Source organism: Dermacentor variabilis, chromosome 6 (assembly GCF_050947875.1).
Source record: "Dermacentor variabilis isolate Ectoservices chromosome 6, ASM5094787v1, whole genome shotgun sequence".
Taxonomy (NCBI): Eukaryota; Metazoa; Arthropoda; class Arachnida; order Ixodida; family Ixodidae; genus Dermacentor; species Dermacentor variabilis.
In genome coordinates, this window is record NC_134573.1 from 157,900,029 (window position 1) to 157,915,578 (window position 15,550).

The 15,550-nt window shown below is 43.4% G+C and overlaps 2 protein-coding genes across 3 annotated transcripts in view; both read left to right on the forward strand.

Moving 5' to 3' along the window:
* Positions 1 to 7: 7 nt before the first annotated feature.
* Positions 8 to 10,054, forward strand: LOC142585551 (uncharacterized). Of its 2 annotated transcripts, none has more exons than XM_075696386.1 (7): positions 8 to 343; positions 2,041 to 2,110; positions 2,498 to 2,774; positions 4,822 to 5,007; positions 5,962 to 6,330; positions 7,471 to 7,611; positions 9,841 to 10,054. In XM_075696386.1, the coding sequence occupies exons 1-7, from the start codon at positions 67 to 69 to the stop codon at positions 9,955 to 9,957; spliced, it is 1,437 nt and encodes a 478-aa protein (XP_075552501.1). In that variant the 5' UTR covers positions 8 to 66; the 3' UTR covers positions 9,958 to 10,054. The 2 variants fall into 2 exon arrangements, with proteins under 2 accessions (XP_075552501.1, XP_075552502.1); XM_075696387.1 differs by lacking the exon at positions 8 to 343 and adding an exon at positions 1,316 to 1,950.
* A 4,627-nt stretch (positions 10,055 to 14,681) lies between these two features.
* The window catches only part of Etl1 (SWI/SNF-related, matrix-associated actin-dependent regulator of chromatin, subfamily a, containing DEAD/H box 1), a 45,676-nt gene continuing 44,807 nt past the window's right edge, over positions 14,682 to 15,550 (forward strand). The window contains exon 1 of the mRNA XM_075696388.1: positions 14,682 to 15,479. Within this exon, the coding sequence (XP_075552503.1) occupies positions 15,299 to 15,479 (181 nt within the window). The 5' untranslated portion in view covers positions 14,682 to 15,298. The remainder of the gene's footprint in view (positions 15,480 to 15,550) is intronic.

A 15,550-nucleotide genomic window follows, 5' to 3' on the forward strand; every position in this document is an offset into this window, starting at 1 on the left:
GCGTACCACGTGATTAGGCGAGGCTTGAACAGCTGCTTCGCCGGCACTTGGTCGCTCGGTCTCGCCATGGGTGAAGCACGCGTCGGTGTGAGCGCGTCAACTCTTCGCCGCAGGCGCCAGGCCGAGTCTGATCACCCTGCCGATATAGCTCGCCGGGAAAAAGCACTGAAGAAGAGGCGTGCTAAATTAGCGACAGAGACAGATGAAGAGCGAGAAGCTCGACTGGAGAAGAAACGTAAATATGACCGAGACAGGAAGGCTAGAAAGTTGGCGGCAGCAGCAGCAGCAGCAGCTGCCGTTAACGCAGCATCGACCTCGTCTTCTACGGCAGCTTCGCTTTCTGGTGAGACAGAATCGATGATGTGCCTGCATGTATGTGTGTATTTTTCGTTTGCGCATCTGTCGGGCAGTGCAGCTTAAAAACTTCACGACAGTTTGGAAATGGGCTAGTAGGCCTTCGCTCTACTTGACTCTTCGCGCAAACTACGATATACAAGCTGAACAGATGCGTAACGGTGAAGAGATCGAGGAACAACCTACGGTAATGTGTCCGTCTGCCGTTCAATAACAAGCATGTGAATAACTACAATTTGTGGATTGCTGAAGGGAGCGAAAGTACAGTTAAGCATTCCGTGATACACTGGAAATTTATTGTTCATGTGATTAAGACTTCTGTCAGATTGTTAAAAACACGTAAGCGTGGTAATAAAATAATTGAAAGGCCAACAGCACAACACGACTACACCACCGGGAAACGAAAATTAGCGACTACCATAAAAAACCAAGCCCCGCCACTAGGCAAACTGAACTGCGTTTTCAAATCACGGCTATGCACCGCCTTCGACCGACGCGCCATAGGCGAACGAAGAAAAAACAGGTATCGGGCATATTGCAAAGTCAGAGAAAAAAAAAATGGGGGCACCATTGCTTGTTTCTTCACAATGACAGTGAATGATTTTATTTTTTTTTATCAGCAACGTCCAGGCAATGGTGGGAAATTGGCATTCGCCATAATTTTGCGCCACGGAGACTGAAAGATTCATGTAAGTTGGTGTGCCAGATTGTTGTAACACGGGACGTTATATGTGGAGCACGTACCGAGCATCACTTAATCACTTTTACGAAAGAACTCGAATGCACTGAACCACGACCTACTGGACTGAACAGGCCGCAGTGGACCATGCACGATTGGCATGGCCACTATGTCCATGACCACGTCCAACATCAGACATATGCACATACGATCACAGCGCCACGGTGCCACGCTCGACTCGCTGGAGGAGTGTCACAGGTAGCACTCCTCTATTCTAACCTTGTTTGCCTGTTGCGAGCCCAGTCGGCCCAGTCGAGCTCGATCTGTGAGCTCAAGCCTAAGACACGGCAAAGAATGTTTAACGCCGAGCCGCGGTTACCGCGGGTCCGTGCTTGTCGGCTTGCAATTTCAACAAGTGCCAGAATAATGATTCTACTGTCCCAGTGGTCATGCTTAGCTTGCAACTGTGATAAGTCAGCGCTTTTGTGATAGTTTTTCGGGAAGTGGCGTGTGAGACTTTTGAAGTTGTTTGTGTGCGTACTTAAACAGTGCGGTTTCGCGAGTCAAGTGAGTGCGCTTGTTGCTGTTGTCACGCGCATGTTAGTGTCTTGTGGTGAAGCTCCGACTATGGCATCGCATTGGCAGTTTCAAGTTCAACTCTTCTTCGTCCATGTTGACCATTGACCATCATTCTGAGCGTCGTGAATGTGATTTGATACCCCGGTTACTTCGCATCATGTCCGATTCGCTCGTCAGCAGCGGCACCGGATCATCAAGCCCGTTGAGCACGCTCAGGCAGTTTAGGTTACGAAAGAGATGTTCGCAGCAGAGTCCTGCCTCCGAACAATGTCCATCGCAGAGCAACGAGGGCCAGAATCATATGCATGGTCATCCTTCTGCGCTGGGCCGAATCGAAAGTTAGTTTGTCAACTTTTGGGTGCTTAACTGCCGACGAATATCGAGTGTTGTGCGTGAATGTAAGAGCGGCTCTGTATGTTGATTTGCAGATGATACTGCCAGCCCCGGCGGGACTTCTGAATCGGCACTGAAGAGACCTGGCCGGGACTTGGTCAAAAGGCGAGCGACGTTGTACTCTCCTATTTGAATTAGCATCGTGCTAGCGTTGACAACTTGCTCTTGAAGCGTGTTTGCTTGTTGTCTTGCATGAACGGTCGCTTGCTGAGGGCTTGCGAGCCCCTAAAGTGACGGAAAGGACACGTTTCATTATAAGTGTATGATAAAGCAGTACGATAAACGCAACTCGTTCTCGTATAATATCAATACTCCAAGAATAATACTGCCACATAATTCACACATTGTAATTTATGAAATACATAAAACCATTTACATACATTCAACACAGGTTAGTTAAACCGTTGTTATTTTGTTGTCCTAATAGATATGAAAAAAATAATTCCGTGCCTATTTCTTTTTTCTTTTTTTTTTTTTGCACATTGACTGCAGTGCACAAAAGACTCGGGGCACACAACCAAGTGGCTCAAAAGTCAACTTGGAACAAAGTTCATCAACATCCACCGGAGTTAAGCGAAAGCTTTCAGAACGCAGTGGAGCATCCAGAGGATCAGGACAGCCTGCTCGCAGTGCCTTAAAAAGAACTATCAAGGAAGAGAAAGAGAGCAGTGAGGAAGACAGCTCGGATGATGAGGACACGAAGTATATGACTGACAAAGAGAAAAGTCTCAAGCAGATCATTGAAGAGTTCAAAGAAGCTGATGTTATGGTATGTAGCAACATGGATAGTTGTACTACTTTGTGCTGTTGTGAGCAAAATTTACAGACCCCCCCCCCCCCCAACAGTTTTCAAACCGCGATTGGGCATCTATTGATGGAATAGTTACCATTGATTCTAGTTTCAAGGCATACACGCATGCCTGAAGAACATCCTCACCTGGAAAGGGTGACAACTTTGCTACCTATATAAAAATGGAGGTTAAAGGAATGGTGACATGATATTTCGAACTTGTCATGTGTTTTGTGTTAAGTGAAGGTCCACGTCCTCTTACCTGCCTCCCCCCCCCCCCCCATATATATATCAATAATATTTGGCCAACTTCAGAGTGCTCAATACAATTTGCTATAATACTTTCTACGAACCAGTCTTGGTATTGCTATCTAGGAAGTGGAAGTGTCAAAGTCATGATGCACTGGCTCGCTTTATTCTTGCAATTGTTGTGGCTGCCATAGACAAGCACAGAGAGAAGAAATTCACATGGAACTCTTTTTTTATTAGCCATGTCATACGGTCTAGCCTTGTTGTTACATTACATCAGAATATTTTGCTTGATGTCGTGACACCACGATAATTTCGATGACACCAGGACCATCATTTCGAGACCAACCTTAGTATGAAATTAAAATACCTTGCTAGCGTTTCTCAACCTTCATACTTGCCAAATGTCATTTTTGTACATGTTAAGAGCATGTAATAAAGCATCTACAATTCGAAAAAATATTTTTCAGTATTTCCTTAAAATTAGAGACAAGAGAGGGGCAGGGCATTGGTCATTACTCTTGCACATGAGTGAGTGAGTAAAAACTTTATTGAAAATAAAGTAAGGCATGATGATTGGAGGTTATCACGGTGTTGTGAGCTGCATTGAAAGCAAAATGCAGGAGGTGAAATGGCATAGGTTTGGGTGAGTTAGTCATCTATCTTGACAATCAGTGCAAGCATGACGACACTTGCGAACAAGGCAAGGGCAGCGTGAAATGTTCTTTGAGTGCCACTTCCACACACAAACTTTCTTTGTTGCCTTTTGTCTATGTACCTTCTTTCTTTCCATGTTACTTCTATACTCAGTTGCACTATTATACATGCCCTGGGTGCATCGCAATACATACCTAAGCTTGTGTGGTTGAATAATTCTTAATTGGAAGCTCAGAGCTTTTTTTCGTCCTTGTCCTCATCCCTGGGCTGGTTGTCAGGAAAGCAGTTCCCATGTTCCTCCTCCTACTTGTCCTTTGTCTGTCTCACTGACTGCACCAAAATTAAGATCAGTACCTGCTTTGTTAATCTTTGTTGATGGCTGTAGAACACATCCTTGTTGCTAAAGTATTCAGTATGAAGTCGTTTGCATGGTTGATATTGCCCTGTCGCTGAACTGCATTTTTAGGTTTCAAGCGGTCGTGTTATTTGTAAAAATGAGTCATTGACAAATGTACTGGTACTTGTGAGCATTCCTAAGCAGCACAGTAACAGTGTGAGTATGCACACTAAAGAGTGATCAACCAGAGTAGGTGAACTTACATAAAAGAAAGAACTTGTACATCGAGCAAAATAATCACACAGCCGAGTCATAAAGAAGTGCTAATAAAGCAGCCAAAATGCCATGCATCAGACGAATGTAAGAGAACAAAGTATTCATGATAATCAGCAATATGCATGTACAGCACACCAGATGATACAGTCATAACAGTTTTGTATTGGTTAAAAGAACACGTGGTTTCAGGCGTTCAGTTTGCAGTCAACACAAATGATTACATAAGCATCCCACTGGTTGATTGAAGATCTAGAGTCGGGACTTGGAGTCATGTCTCTGGTCAAATTTATTACAGATAAAATTTACATGAAAACCCCGAGTTGTCTTTCTGTAGTGAGTGCACACAGTTTTATACTATATGAAACTCTTCTGTGTGTTGCAGGAGGCGCATTTTAACATCAGCACACAGGTGTTATGCACTGTATGGAAATATGAGTTGGTGTGAAGAATTAGCTTTCTGTGGCGTGCAAAATGGTTCCCTCTAATGTCAATTACTATGTGTTTCAGGCTCTGCAAGATGCTTTGGTGACATGTAAATGGGACGTCTGTGAGACGCGTGCCTATTTGCTGGAAAATCCACCCCGTCGGATGGCTCCTAACCCATATCGCAACGCACAATTCAATATTTTTCCCTCGTCTGGCAGCCGAGATGTGGATTCTGACAGTGAAGAGGAGGGAGAAGTGACACCTCAGGTATGTCCTCCAAGCAGCAGTGGTGAGCAAGTTGCCCTTGGTGATCATCCTAGACAATAGTGATGCTTGCTTTAAGTTTTCAACCTAAGTGAACGGGTGTCTGCTCTTGGGTGACCAACACTCAGGTACACTTTTTCTTTAATTCTAAGCTTTCATGCTAATGCTTATGGGCAGCCAAACGGTGCTGCAATAAAACATTGTATTGGGACATTTGGTCCATATCAGTTTTACGTAAAATCATAATGATGAAATATGGACGAAAGGAAGCTGCGTATATAACAGATGAGTGCAGAGGCAACAGAACTACATGCATCTCTCTTGTTTATGTGCCTCCAATTTGTTCACATTTCGCTGTGCAGTTTTAGTTCAGAAGGATGGTTCGATGGACGTTTTATGTGGAGTTTTTACGTGAAGCTAATATGTATTTTGGGAGCTTGTGAATGGTAATGTTTTTTTTTTTTTTTCAATGTATTGAAAATTGACATTTGGGAAAGAGTCTCGACATCAATTTCAATGCTGAATATCTGTATATTTCTAAGGAAGTTAAAAAACTGAAGAAAATGTTAAATAAAATGCAAAACCTGAATTAAATTGCTATAAAGTGCACATAGTCAAACATAAAGCTATAATTAAGCAGTACTTGCTACTGAAAACAGCATTGGATGCAAGCTGCTTAATTGCAGCATTCCCATGCATCCAGTGAGTGTCTGTTTAATAATACAATATTAAGTTTTTTAATTTATGCAAATAGAAAAGGCAGACACTTCATTTGTAATGAAAAAGAAGGAAAACTCTGTTTAAAAAGAAAACTATCAATGATAAGATAGATTATAGTTGCCAGTGAAACTTGAAATTGTGTTTCAACTGTGTCAGTCTCAGGGCCAGTCCAGTCTCAAACCTAAATTTAGTGTATCTTGCACTGGTCTGTTGTCACATTTTCACATTAAAATGCAGGAGACAGTCATTACAAGGAATGAACCACCAGTGAAGAACACAACTGGTGGCCTGCCCAATCCCGAAGCTCCCAGCGACACTGATTTGTGTAACTCACAAAAGACAGTGGAGCTTCTGCCAGTGAATGCGATAAAGGTTGAAGTTGTCAGTGATGACGAAGAACAGATTGACGGTGATGTCCACGGTATGACCAGTGACAGTGATGAAAGTGATGAAGAAATACATCGCAAACCTGTAAAGGTTGAACCACACATTATTACGGGCTTCTTGGACAACGCTTCTTCAGATGAACTAGTTACAATCTCTGTCTGCCAACCAAAGGTTGAAGCTGTTGAGGAAAACAGGCCACATGAAATGTGGAAGACTGTGGTGGGTATTTTCTATCTCTTACTTAAAGGCTAACTGTAGTGAAATGTCACTTTGGTTTAAAATACTATAAAGGAGTTTTAGCAGTAGTAATATTGAAGCAATCTTGGCAGAGCTACAGGGTGGGTAATTGTCTTTTTCTCATTAAAAGCCTTTAAGTAACACCTAAGCAAATGTTGCGTGCTCCTGGTGGTTAGTGAATTTGATGCAAATCTTGCACGTCGCCTCTGAGAGTTTAAGCATGCCATAGGCACTGCTTAACCTCAGATGTCAGGCCAAGGAGCTGCGTTGTTTCTCAACCTTCATGGTTCTGCATTATTTTTGCCGAGCAGTAATGGTGGCGCTTTTATTTTAGTATTTTTTTTTAAGTTTCAGTACTTAATTTTTTTTATTTTGCAAGTTTTCATGACACATTCACTCATATTTCAAGCTTGAAACTTTGCACAAAGGCTACTCTATACTTCTGCTGTCTGAAGCTAGGCCTTTATGCAGTGCAAAATTTCTTTGCAGTTGACCTTCTAGCTTCCGAAATTCCAGCTTTGGTGGAAAGGCTCTAACAAACTGATGCTGTTGAATGAAAGAACAAAACAGTACAAAAACCATAAGCACTTCGAGTAACATCCTGTCATCAAGTGTTGTACAACACTGCAATTTCCCTAAAGCATGTGCCTCGCAAATACATATATCTGAACAGCGCTGCACTGTGTAGTGTGTACACGAGTAGTGGTAGTGAGATGTGTAGCAAATGTAGAGGTTGCTATATCTGTGAGAATGCTGTTGAAGCACTGCTTTCTTTGACAGCTTCCTAACATTCATGCTGGAAATGGCACTTTGTCAGCATTGCTGCACTGGGCTTGGTCTTACTTGTTAATTTAAACAAACAAAAAGTAGCTTACCATAGAAGGTAAACATTCTTTTTGTTTAACATTCCACAGACTATTTTCACTAAAAATAGTGAATGTTAAAGGCAGCTCTATTTATGGAACTCTCATTGTTCCTTGTGTAATTTTTTTCCAAGCATAGGTTTGTTTATGAAAAGTTCTTGCTTTTTCTAAAGACAACCTTTTGGAGAAAACAGCACACAAATTTGTGTTATGAAATAGGATCTAATCGCTTTGTTGGTTGGATGTTACCATTCTTCAGACTAGCCAACGAACACCAGAGGACGTGGTTGGTAGAAAAGGCAACAATGAAGAATTTATACTCCCCACGGGTCATGTCCCAGAACACCTGCCGTCTTCAGTCGAGAAGCAAATCAATCCTGGTGATTTTGTGGCTGTTGAGGTACTATCACTGTTGTCAGTGTCTCTGTATCTCTCTAGAAATAATTTGCAACTGCTCCTTAGCTTCGTGTTTCAACATGGTAGCTGTTTATATATACAAGCACCACCGCATTCAGTATAAACTGCAACAAACGAGCCGATGCCGCAGTAATGCTCTCGAGAAAATAGTGAAGGGTCTGCCATTACAGCAGTGCGCATACCCCCTGCTTTCTATCATCTGCCTTCTTCGTGGGACAATAATACACTGGTCTGCTGAGCAGCTGTCACTTCATCGCCAGAGAAAAAGGGAGGGAAAAAAATAAAGAATGAGAATAGTTACAAAGCTAAAGCAGTGGTGCAGCCATGACAAAGCACACTGTGCTAAGGGCTAAGAATGTCCGCACTGCTCTGTCCGCGCTGCGTAGACTATGGAAAGCCCTGGGGTATGGGCGTTCTGGAATGGCGAAAACCTCTCCACTTTTTTGTTCTGAGCATCACTGCGACCACGGCTCGCACATTGCAGATTATATTGAACATGATAGTAGCTACAGCGCATCTAAACTTCTATAGGCATTTAGTACATTGAATGATCAGGACATACGAGTCAGAGTACATAATTGCAGCATTTTTTACAGCGAATAATGTAAGAAAGAGCACGTAAGATGTAGGCAGCACAACTAATGTCATGGCAGCAATAAAAGCTCAGTACCCTTTCACCATGTGAAAAAAGATGACCAGCAAAGCTGTTTATGTGGGCTCCTTAATGGTGAACCGCACCTCTGCAGTGCGTCGGCCCTGTATCGCACTATCTTCGCGATTGGCCCACGTATGGAGAGTGCTTGAAGCCTGCTGCACCACTGCCAAGGATCGGCCCGGTGTTGCACTATTTTCGGGATCAGCCCTCGTATGGGGAGTGCTTAACGTCTACTTCACTTCCGCAGCGGGTCTGCCCGGCATTGCACTATCTTCGGGATCTGCCCACGTATAGGGAGCGCTTAACATCTGCTTCACCTCCGCCACCAGTCGGCCCAGTATTGCACCATCTTTGGTACTGGCCCGCGCATGAAAAATTGTTGGTCAATGCGCGGGCACGATCCGCCAGATCCTAGCCATATACAGCTTTGCTGTATAAAGAAATTCAGCAATTGGTGGTGCAGTAACAATTCACTCGGGGAGGCAGGGGTTGTGTTAGGGGTTCTTCCAGCTGTGGGCATTCCCATGTGCCTACATATGGTCATGCCTCAAAACTAGCTACAATACACAACCTCCATAGTTTCTTCGCGTATCTGCATGACAGTTGTCTAAATGTTGTGTGTAAGCTCAGATTTGTAAAACATTGGCTGTAACAATAAGAAATTCTAGTGGAAACATATTTTTTTCAACTTATTATTGCAGTTACTGCATTGCTGTGTTCTGTGTTTTATGTCATAAGCAGTGTCAGACTGTCACCATAGTAAAAATGATCCCAAAGTAATACCGTTAGCAAGGCAATGGACCCAAAAGTGCTTTTAAAGGAAGTAAACATACAGAGGAATCAAAAATAAATGTGAATGCCAGAGCATACTATATGAGAGCATTGCCGTACTCTCCAAGTGATGGTTTCGAAAGGTTAGGCAATAGTGTGGCTACGGTATTGGGTTAGATATTGCACACATACATAGTTTTTGAAACCTGCAGATAGGAAGCGTGGCAATACTCTCGGACTGCATGCTCAGGCGTTCACATTTCTTTTTGATACCCCTATACACTTCTGTATTGTAAACAATGCAACTGTACTAAGGTGAACTGTAAGGGAACACTAGCTATTGCACATAAACATTCTGTTTAGGGCCAGCTAGGTAAAAAAAAAAGTGAAGTGCCACTGTTGAAGAACCTCGATTTCGTGGTTAACAGGTGGAGCTGCTTCCTTTCATGGCTTCAAGCTCTGCACAAGGTTACTATAGTATGACCAGGCAGTTATTTCGCTAGAATAGCAGCTTGGGCTTGTTGGTTTTCCATCCTGCTAGTAACAGCGCAAACAGCGCATCCTGCTAGTAACAGCGCAGTCTATATTTTGCGCTGTTACTAGCAGGCAGGCAGTTATGGTGCCAAATTGTAGCAGTGAGCGACAATAACAAGTCATTGTGAAAGCCAAGTAGATAAATGGTGGCGTCAAAGTTCTGCTTTTATGCTGTGTCGCTGTTTTTCAAACTGGTCCTCACCTTATCATTTTACGTTGTGCTGCCATTCTTTGTTTTGCTTTTTTTTCCAGATTAAAGAAAGCTCCAGCCAGGTACTCATGGCTGCATCTTTGTATGCCACTGCTCTGCAACAACGCTTGACCGATGAACGAGAGCGCACACGGTTGAGGCATGTGCAGCCGCTGTAGTTTTTCTTACTTCTTTATGGTAAAGCTTTATGCAGCAAAATATGTGTGTTCAGACATCATCTCAAAGGTGATTCATTAAAGTCTACACATCTGCAGACTGATTGTTTTTCTGTGCACACATGGACAGTGGAAATGAATAGCTGCAAATATGATATTAAATTTCATATGTCCAATACAAACACATGCACCAAACTTAGTAACTTAAATATTTAATCATTAAAATTTAGTAGCTAGCTACTAGTTGAATGGTTCTGATTAGCACTCGGCCAGGCTGTGATTGCATCTGTCTATAACCCATTTGTAAATGTAGTATGCACGCCAGATGATGTTTCAACAATCTGAAATAATATAAGAAGTTTTTGAATGCCACGTAAAGTACACTGCAGTAAAACTGTGTGCTTATTATCCCACAACATTGGTGGCTTTGGAAACGGGCATTTACCTTAGGGCTATCCCATTGAAACAAACATCTAGCAGACGCTCGGCAAGTGCATCACATCACGCACATGTTATGGGGGGGGGGGGTACTGTTGCCAAATTTTTTTATGCTTTTCCTGCTTATTTTCATTTACTCTCCTTTATTCTGTAGAAGTAACAGTATGGAGCCTGCATAGTTCCATAACTCGAAAATTACGTCATCGTTTAATCAGACCAATTCAAAATGCATGCCGAGCGTAGTACACCTTCACCGCTAGTGAGTGATGTCGCAGCAATTTCCACTAGCTGTTCTCATCTCTTCACAAACGCACTAGTCAGCTTCATGTCGTGATCTATGGCTACACATTCAAGGTAACTGAAGCCCTGTACATTGTAACTGACATTATCTTACAGTTTGTCTACAAAGACCAACACTACTGCTGAAAACTATATTTGGTATGCTAGGCATCATCTGTGTCCTCCAACAGCCTCCACACATGATGCAGGGGGCTGTTGGCTGCCTTTGTGAGGTGGACAGCCTACTTCATGTCAGCACCTTGCTAAACAAATAAAATCATCCTGCCATGCAACGTGACATATAAGCCAACAAAGGGATCGCCAAAATGAAAGCAACCAAATAAAAGGCAGGTGGTAATATGATGTGGCTTGAAATGGGCCCAGCAACACATTTTATGAATGGTGTCGAGCATATCTGCTATTAAATGCCAACACCTCGAGAATATTTTTAACAAAAGGATTTTGTTTTAATGGGGTTATGAGCGTTTGTGTAAATCTTGTATAAATGGAGTTATCTGCAATTATATGCAGCTGCTGCCACATCCTTGTAGCTTTGCCATTCTCATTGCCATTCGAACTGTAGTGGAAACTGTACCGCCATTTACACAGGAACAATACCCATCATAGCACTGTGCTTTCTTGTGCCATGGCGTCGAGATCACGTGGCACCATCCTTCTCCCCACTACCCTTTCTTGCCTCACCTTCTTACTTTTATTCCTGGCCCCCACCCCAGTGCAGCACCGTTGAGGTGTCCTTCTTTTGTGTGACAGTTACTGTACTGCACAGACCCACTTCCTTTTCACCTTTCCATCAAACAAACAAGAATCTCTAAGTCGGTGTGATGCGTGCTATCGTCTGCCACAAGATGGTGCTGCCCACCCCATGAGTGAGATTTTCCGTTTCTGTCCAAGGCACTGCACACTTGTGACATTTTAAAAAATGACGCCCAGTCACCCAGTTTACTCTCAAGTATGAGTAAGGGGGTGGGAAAAGGGGGGGGGTAGAGATGTTGTGGCAGGGGTTTTCAAACGTTGAAGGAATAAGCAGGCAGCCTTTAGAGTGAAATTGTGAGGACCCTTCTTGCATGCAGAGGGATATTTGGCTCTGATGATCACGGCACTATTGTCTAGCAATCTAAGCAAGTTTATTTACCATGTTTGAAAAATATTCCAGCCCAGTCAAAAAACAAACATTAGGATTTCCAATTTAACAAATTGGTTTATTTAATGCAGTTGCACCCACCTGGACACATTTCTTGTGTATATTTCATGTTTGTACCCCCCCCCTATGTAATACCCTCATGTGAGGGCCCTTAGGGGTAATGTAAATAAATAAATAAATAAATAAAATAACTGTACCCATGGTCTCTCGATTTGACTCGGAACCAGTATGAAAAAAAAATGGGGCTTAATCTTGATACAGTACTACACAGATATACTACTTGAATATCCATTCGACAAGCTTACTGATGAACGTAAACCTTATATGGCAACCCACCACTTGCCACTTCACTGTGAGAGGTACATGTCAGGTGCTATATATATGTAAGCAAAATTTGGTTGACCAAGTGATGCCAATGCAAGAGAAATTGGTAATGTTTCAAGGCAAATTTCTAACCTCACAAAATGCTAAGTTCTTCTCTCCATTGATTGCACCAAGAGTTTTTTTTTTTTTCATTTGAAGAGTCTCATTAGAATTATGCTATTATTCTGAACTGTTGTTTCATGGGATTACTGAGCCAATGACTTCCAATTTGGTCCAATGGAGACCACTTGGCATACCAAGTCCACGCAGTGAAGGCCAGTTGGAACGAAATGAAACTGTCCTACTGCCAATTTGAACTGCAGTAATCTCCAATTGGACCTTTCATTAATCATGTTCAATTTGAGCCTACTGGACCTCCAATGATGTCAAATTGGAATCATTTGGGTCCCATTGAAAAGCCCAATTAAACTCTATGGCTTTTTATTTATTTATTTATTTGTAGGAAAGGCTGCACTTGTGGGCTACGAGAGCCACCTTAGCTGAAAACTCCAGGTTGATTTTAGATTAACTACGCACAAAGCAGTGCTCCATCATCACACGCTCAGTTTCTCCAGCACATTGGAGTGCGTGCTTCATGTTAAAGCTCTAAAATTTGAACGAGCGAAGAACTTTTTTTATTATTATTGTTATGGGCCCTGAAAATGGTAGATGAATAAGTGGACAGCTACAATCAGCAGTTGACCGTTAAATATTGCAGACGACAGCAGGCGAGAAACCGTACGTCGATTTTTCACTTGGGTGACCGCTGCCGCATGCACGCTAATATGTGCAAATCTGTACAGTCCACTGTGTTCTATATCTCTCACATCGGGCGGGTGGCCTTGCCGCTCAACTGGGGAGACCTCCTTCCTCTTCTGTCCTTTTATTCCTCCCACCCCTCCCCTGTGTAGCGCTGTCGAGATGTCCTTGTAGTGAAAGACAGTTACGGCACTGCACTTTTCATTTTCCTTGCTTTAAAAGTCGCATACTATACTAATGCCTCAATCTGTTTATATTATATATGACACAATGCGTATTCTCGCATGTGCATTTGTAGGTTCGTACTCCCCAGGTGCAACAACTCCCCACACTAATTGCCTGTGGAATAAGATGCAATTAGATGCGTGCTGCCCAGCCTTTATGAAACTGCGTGTTCTTATAGTGCCATAGCTTGGAGGACACACATACCATATATATAGTCCCATGTCACGTTTTCGTAAATTCTGTCGGAAGTTATCATACTAATTCTTACACACACTAAGAATTTGAAGTCTTTGGAACATGATAAGCTTGTTTACTTCTTTTAGAGTGATAGCTCTATACTACTCCAGCTAGAAACCCCGAAAACGCCAGGTACCGTAAATCTGACCTTTAAGCTCAGCCAAGGTCAAACTGGGACTTAGCTTAGCCACTATCGCGGCGGCTACTGCGTACGCCGCGTGGGTGCCCTTATCTTAAACGCGATCTGCGATGTGTACAAAGTGTGCCGAGTGCTGGTAGCTTCGTGTGCGCTGTGTTTTCGACGCTTAGTTCGCGTTCAATCGAGACGCAGCATGAAGGTCAATTCGCTCGCCGCTGCTGCTGCGCCGAGCAGCGTCTGTGTCCTTTCCCAAAGCAGGCAAAACCGTGCTATCGCTCGACAAACTTGGCTTAACCGCGTTCAACCACGGCACCTTGTTTTTTTTCTCTCTTTTTTTCCCCATGTCTTTCCGTGATTTGCCATAGTTGAAGAAGAAGAGGGCGACGCACGCACGTTCGTTCGAGCTTTCTGTTCTCGTGCGTTGCAGTAAGCTGTTCATGTGCTTACGAGTCGACGGACAGAAAACGGCATGAAACAGGAGATGGTAACACAAATTTCGTTATCACATAGTGTTACAAACTTTTGCTTTCCTGTCCAACGCAGTTGTAATGCAGTGAAGCTTGATTGGCAGAACAAAATTTGGTTGATTATTTTATGAAAAACTCATCCGAAAAGTTAGATCTGAGTTTATCGGTTTTAGTTTAAAAGTGTAAGCATTTGAATGGGGCCTGAGCCGTGCGAGTGGGAAGCGGGTTAATAGAATTTATTATGTTTATTTGTTTTTGCTTTCGTTTTTGCCGGCTGAAGTCCCTTAACGGTACGCGGGAATGTCCACCTAACCAATTTGGAAACTAAATTCTGGGACACCTAGGGCGCCGTTAATGCTGTTTAGAAAGCTGGCCTGGGGTCGCTGGAACGCCGGCCTTTTGAAAAACTTGAAAAACGTGAGAGTGGAAACACCTGGTGGGACTCGTATGGCTCATGGTTTACGACATATTTAGTTAACATGTAAAAAAAAAAAAAAACCGTGACTACACTTGCTGCATATACAAAAGAACAACAAATTGCGGCATATGGTCGTAAAAGAAAATGCATATTAAAAGAAATTAAAACGCTACGATCACACAAAAGCAAGCAGTTGGTCGAACCGTCGCGGTGCTCCGTGCACTCTTCACTTCCGCGACCGACAAGTAAACCGGATCTGGGTCATTGTAGTTCTCCTTACAAGCTTTATTTTGGTTCGCCCTCTCGGTAACTCCATGGGCACTGACCTAAAGAAAATGGCCTTTTCAAGCAGTGACAATTAGCGGGAAATGAGAAGTTAAGCCTAGTTTTCTAATTCCGGCGGCCAACGAGCCGGCGACCACAGCGCCACGCTTGACCCTGAGCTGCCTGATCGCGTTCAGGCCCGTCTGAGCCGAGCGCTGAGCCGCGGCTACCGCGGGTCCGCGGTTGTCAAGCTTTGAACAAGTGTGTGAATTATGTTCCTGTTAGCGAACGAGTTCCTGTTCAATGTGAGAATCCCTGAATACTAGCGGGGCACAGCTTTTCGTTTGCGTAGGACTTTCTTGAGGTTATGGTTGTTTTGTCTTTGTCCAACCACTGCCGGAATTGACAACGTGCAAGGTTTCGCGGGTGAAGTTTGTCTTGTCACGCCGGGCTAGTAACTGTTGTGTGGTGCTGTCGCCGCTGCTGTGATACAGGTCTGTCGGCGTCGAGTGCAATTCAACGGAGTCTGAGCTGACACGTAGTGACCTATCTGAGTTCGTGAATGCGATCTACTTTCCGGGGTACTTCGCATCATGTCTGATTCAATCCTTGCTAACGGCGCCGGCTCACCGAGCTTGTTGAATACGCTTAGACAGTTTAGGTTCCAAAAGAAATGTGCGCAGCAAAGCCCCGGCTTGGAACCATGTTCATCGTCGAGCGACCAGTGCCAGAACCTGCGACATGATGTTCATGGTTCTCCCGAGAGAAACGAAGGTTAGTCTGTCGACCTAAGACTCGCCCAATATCGAAAACTGTGTTAGCATCTAAGAGCTGTTTGATGTTGT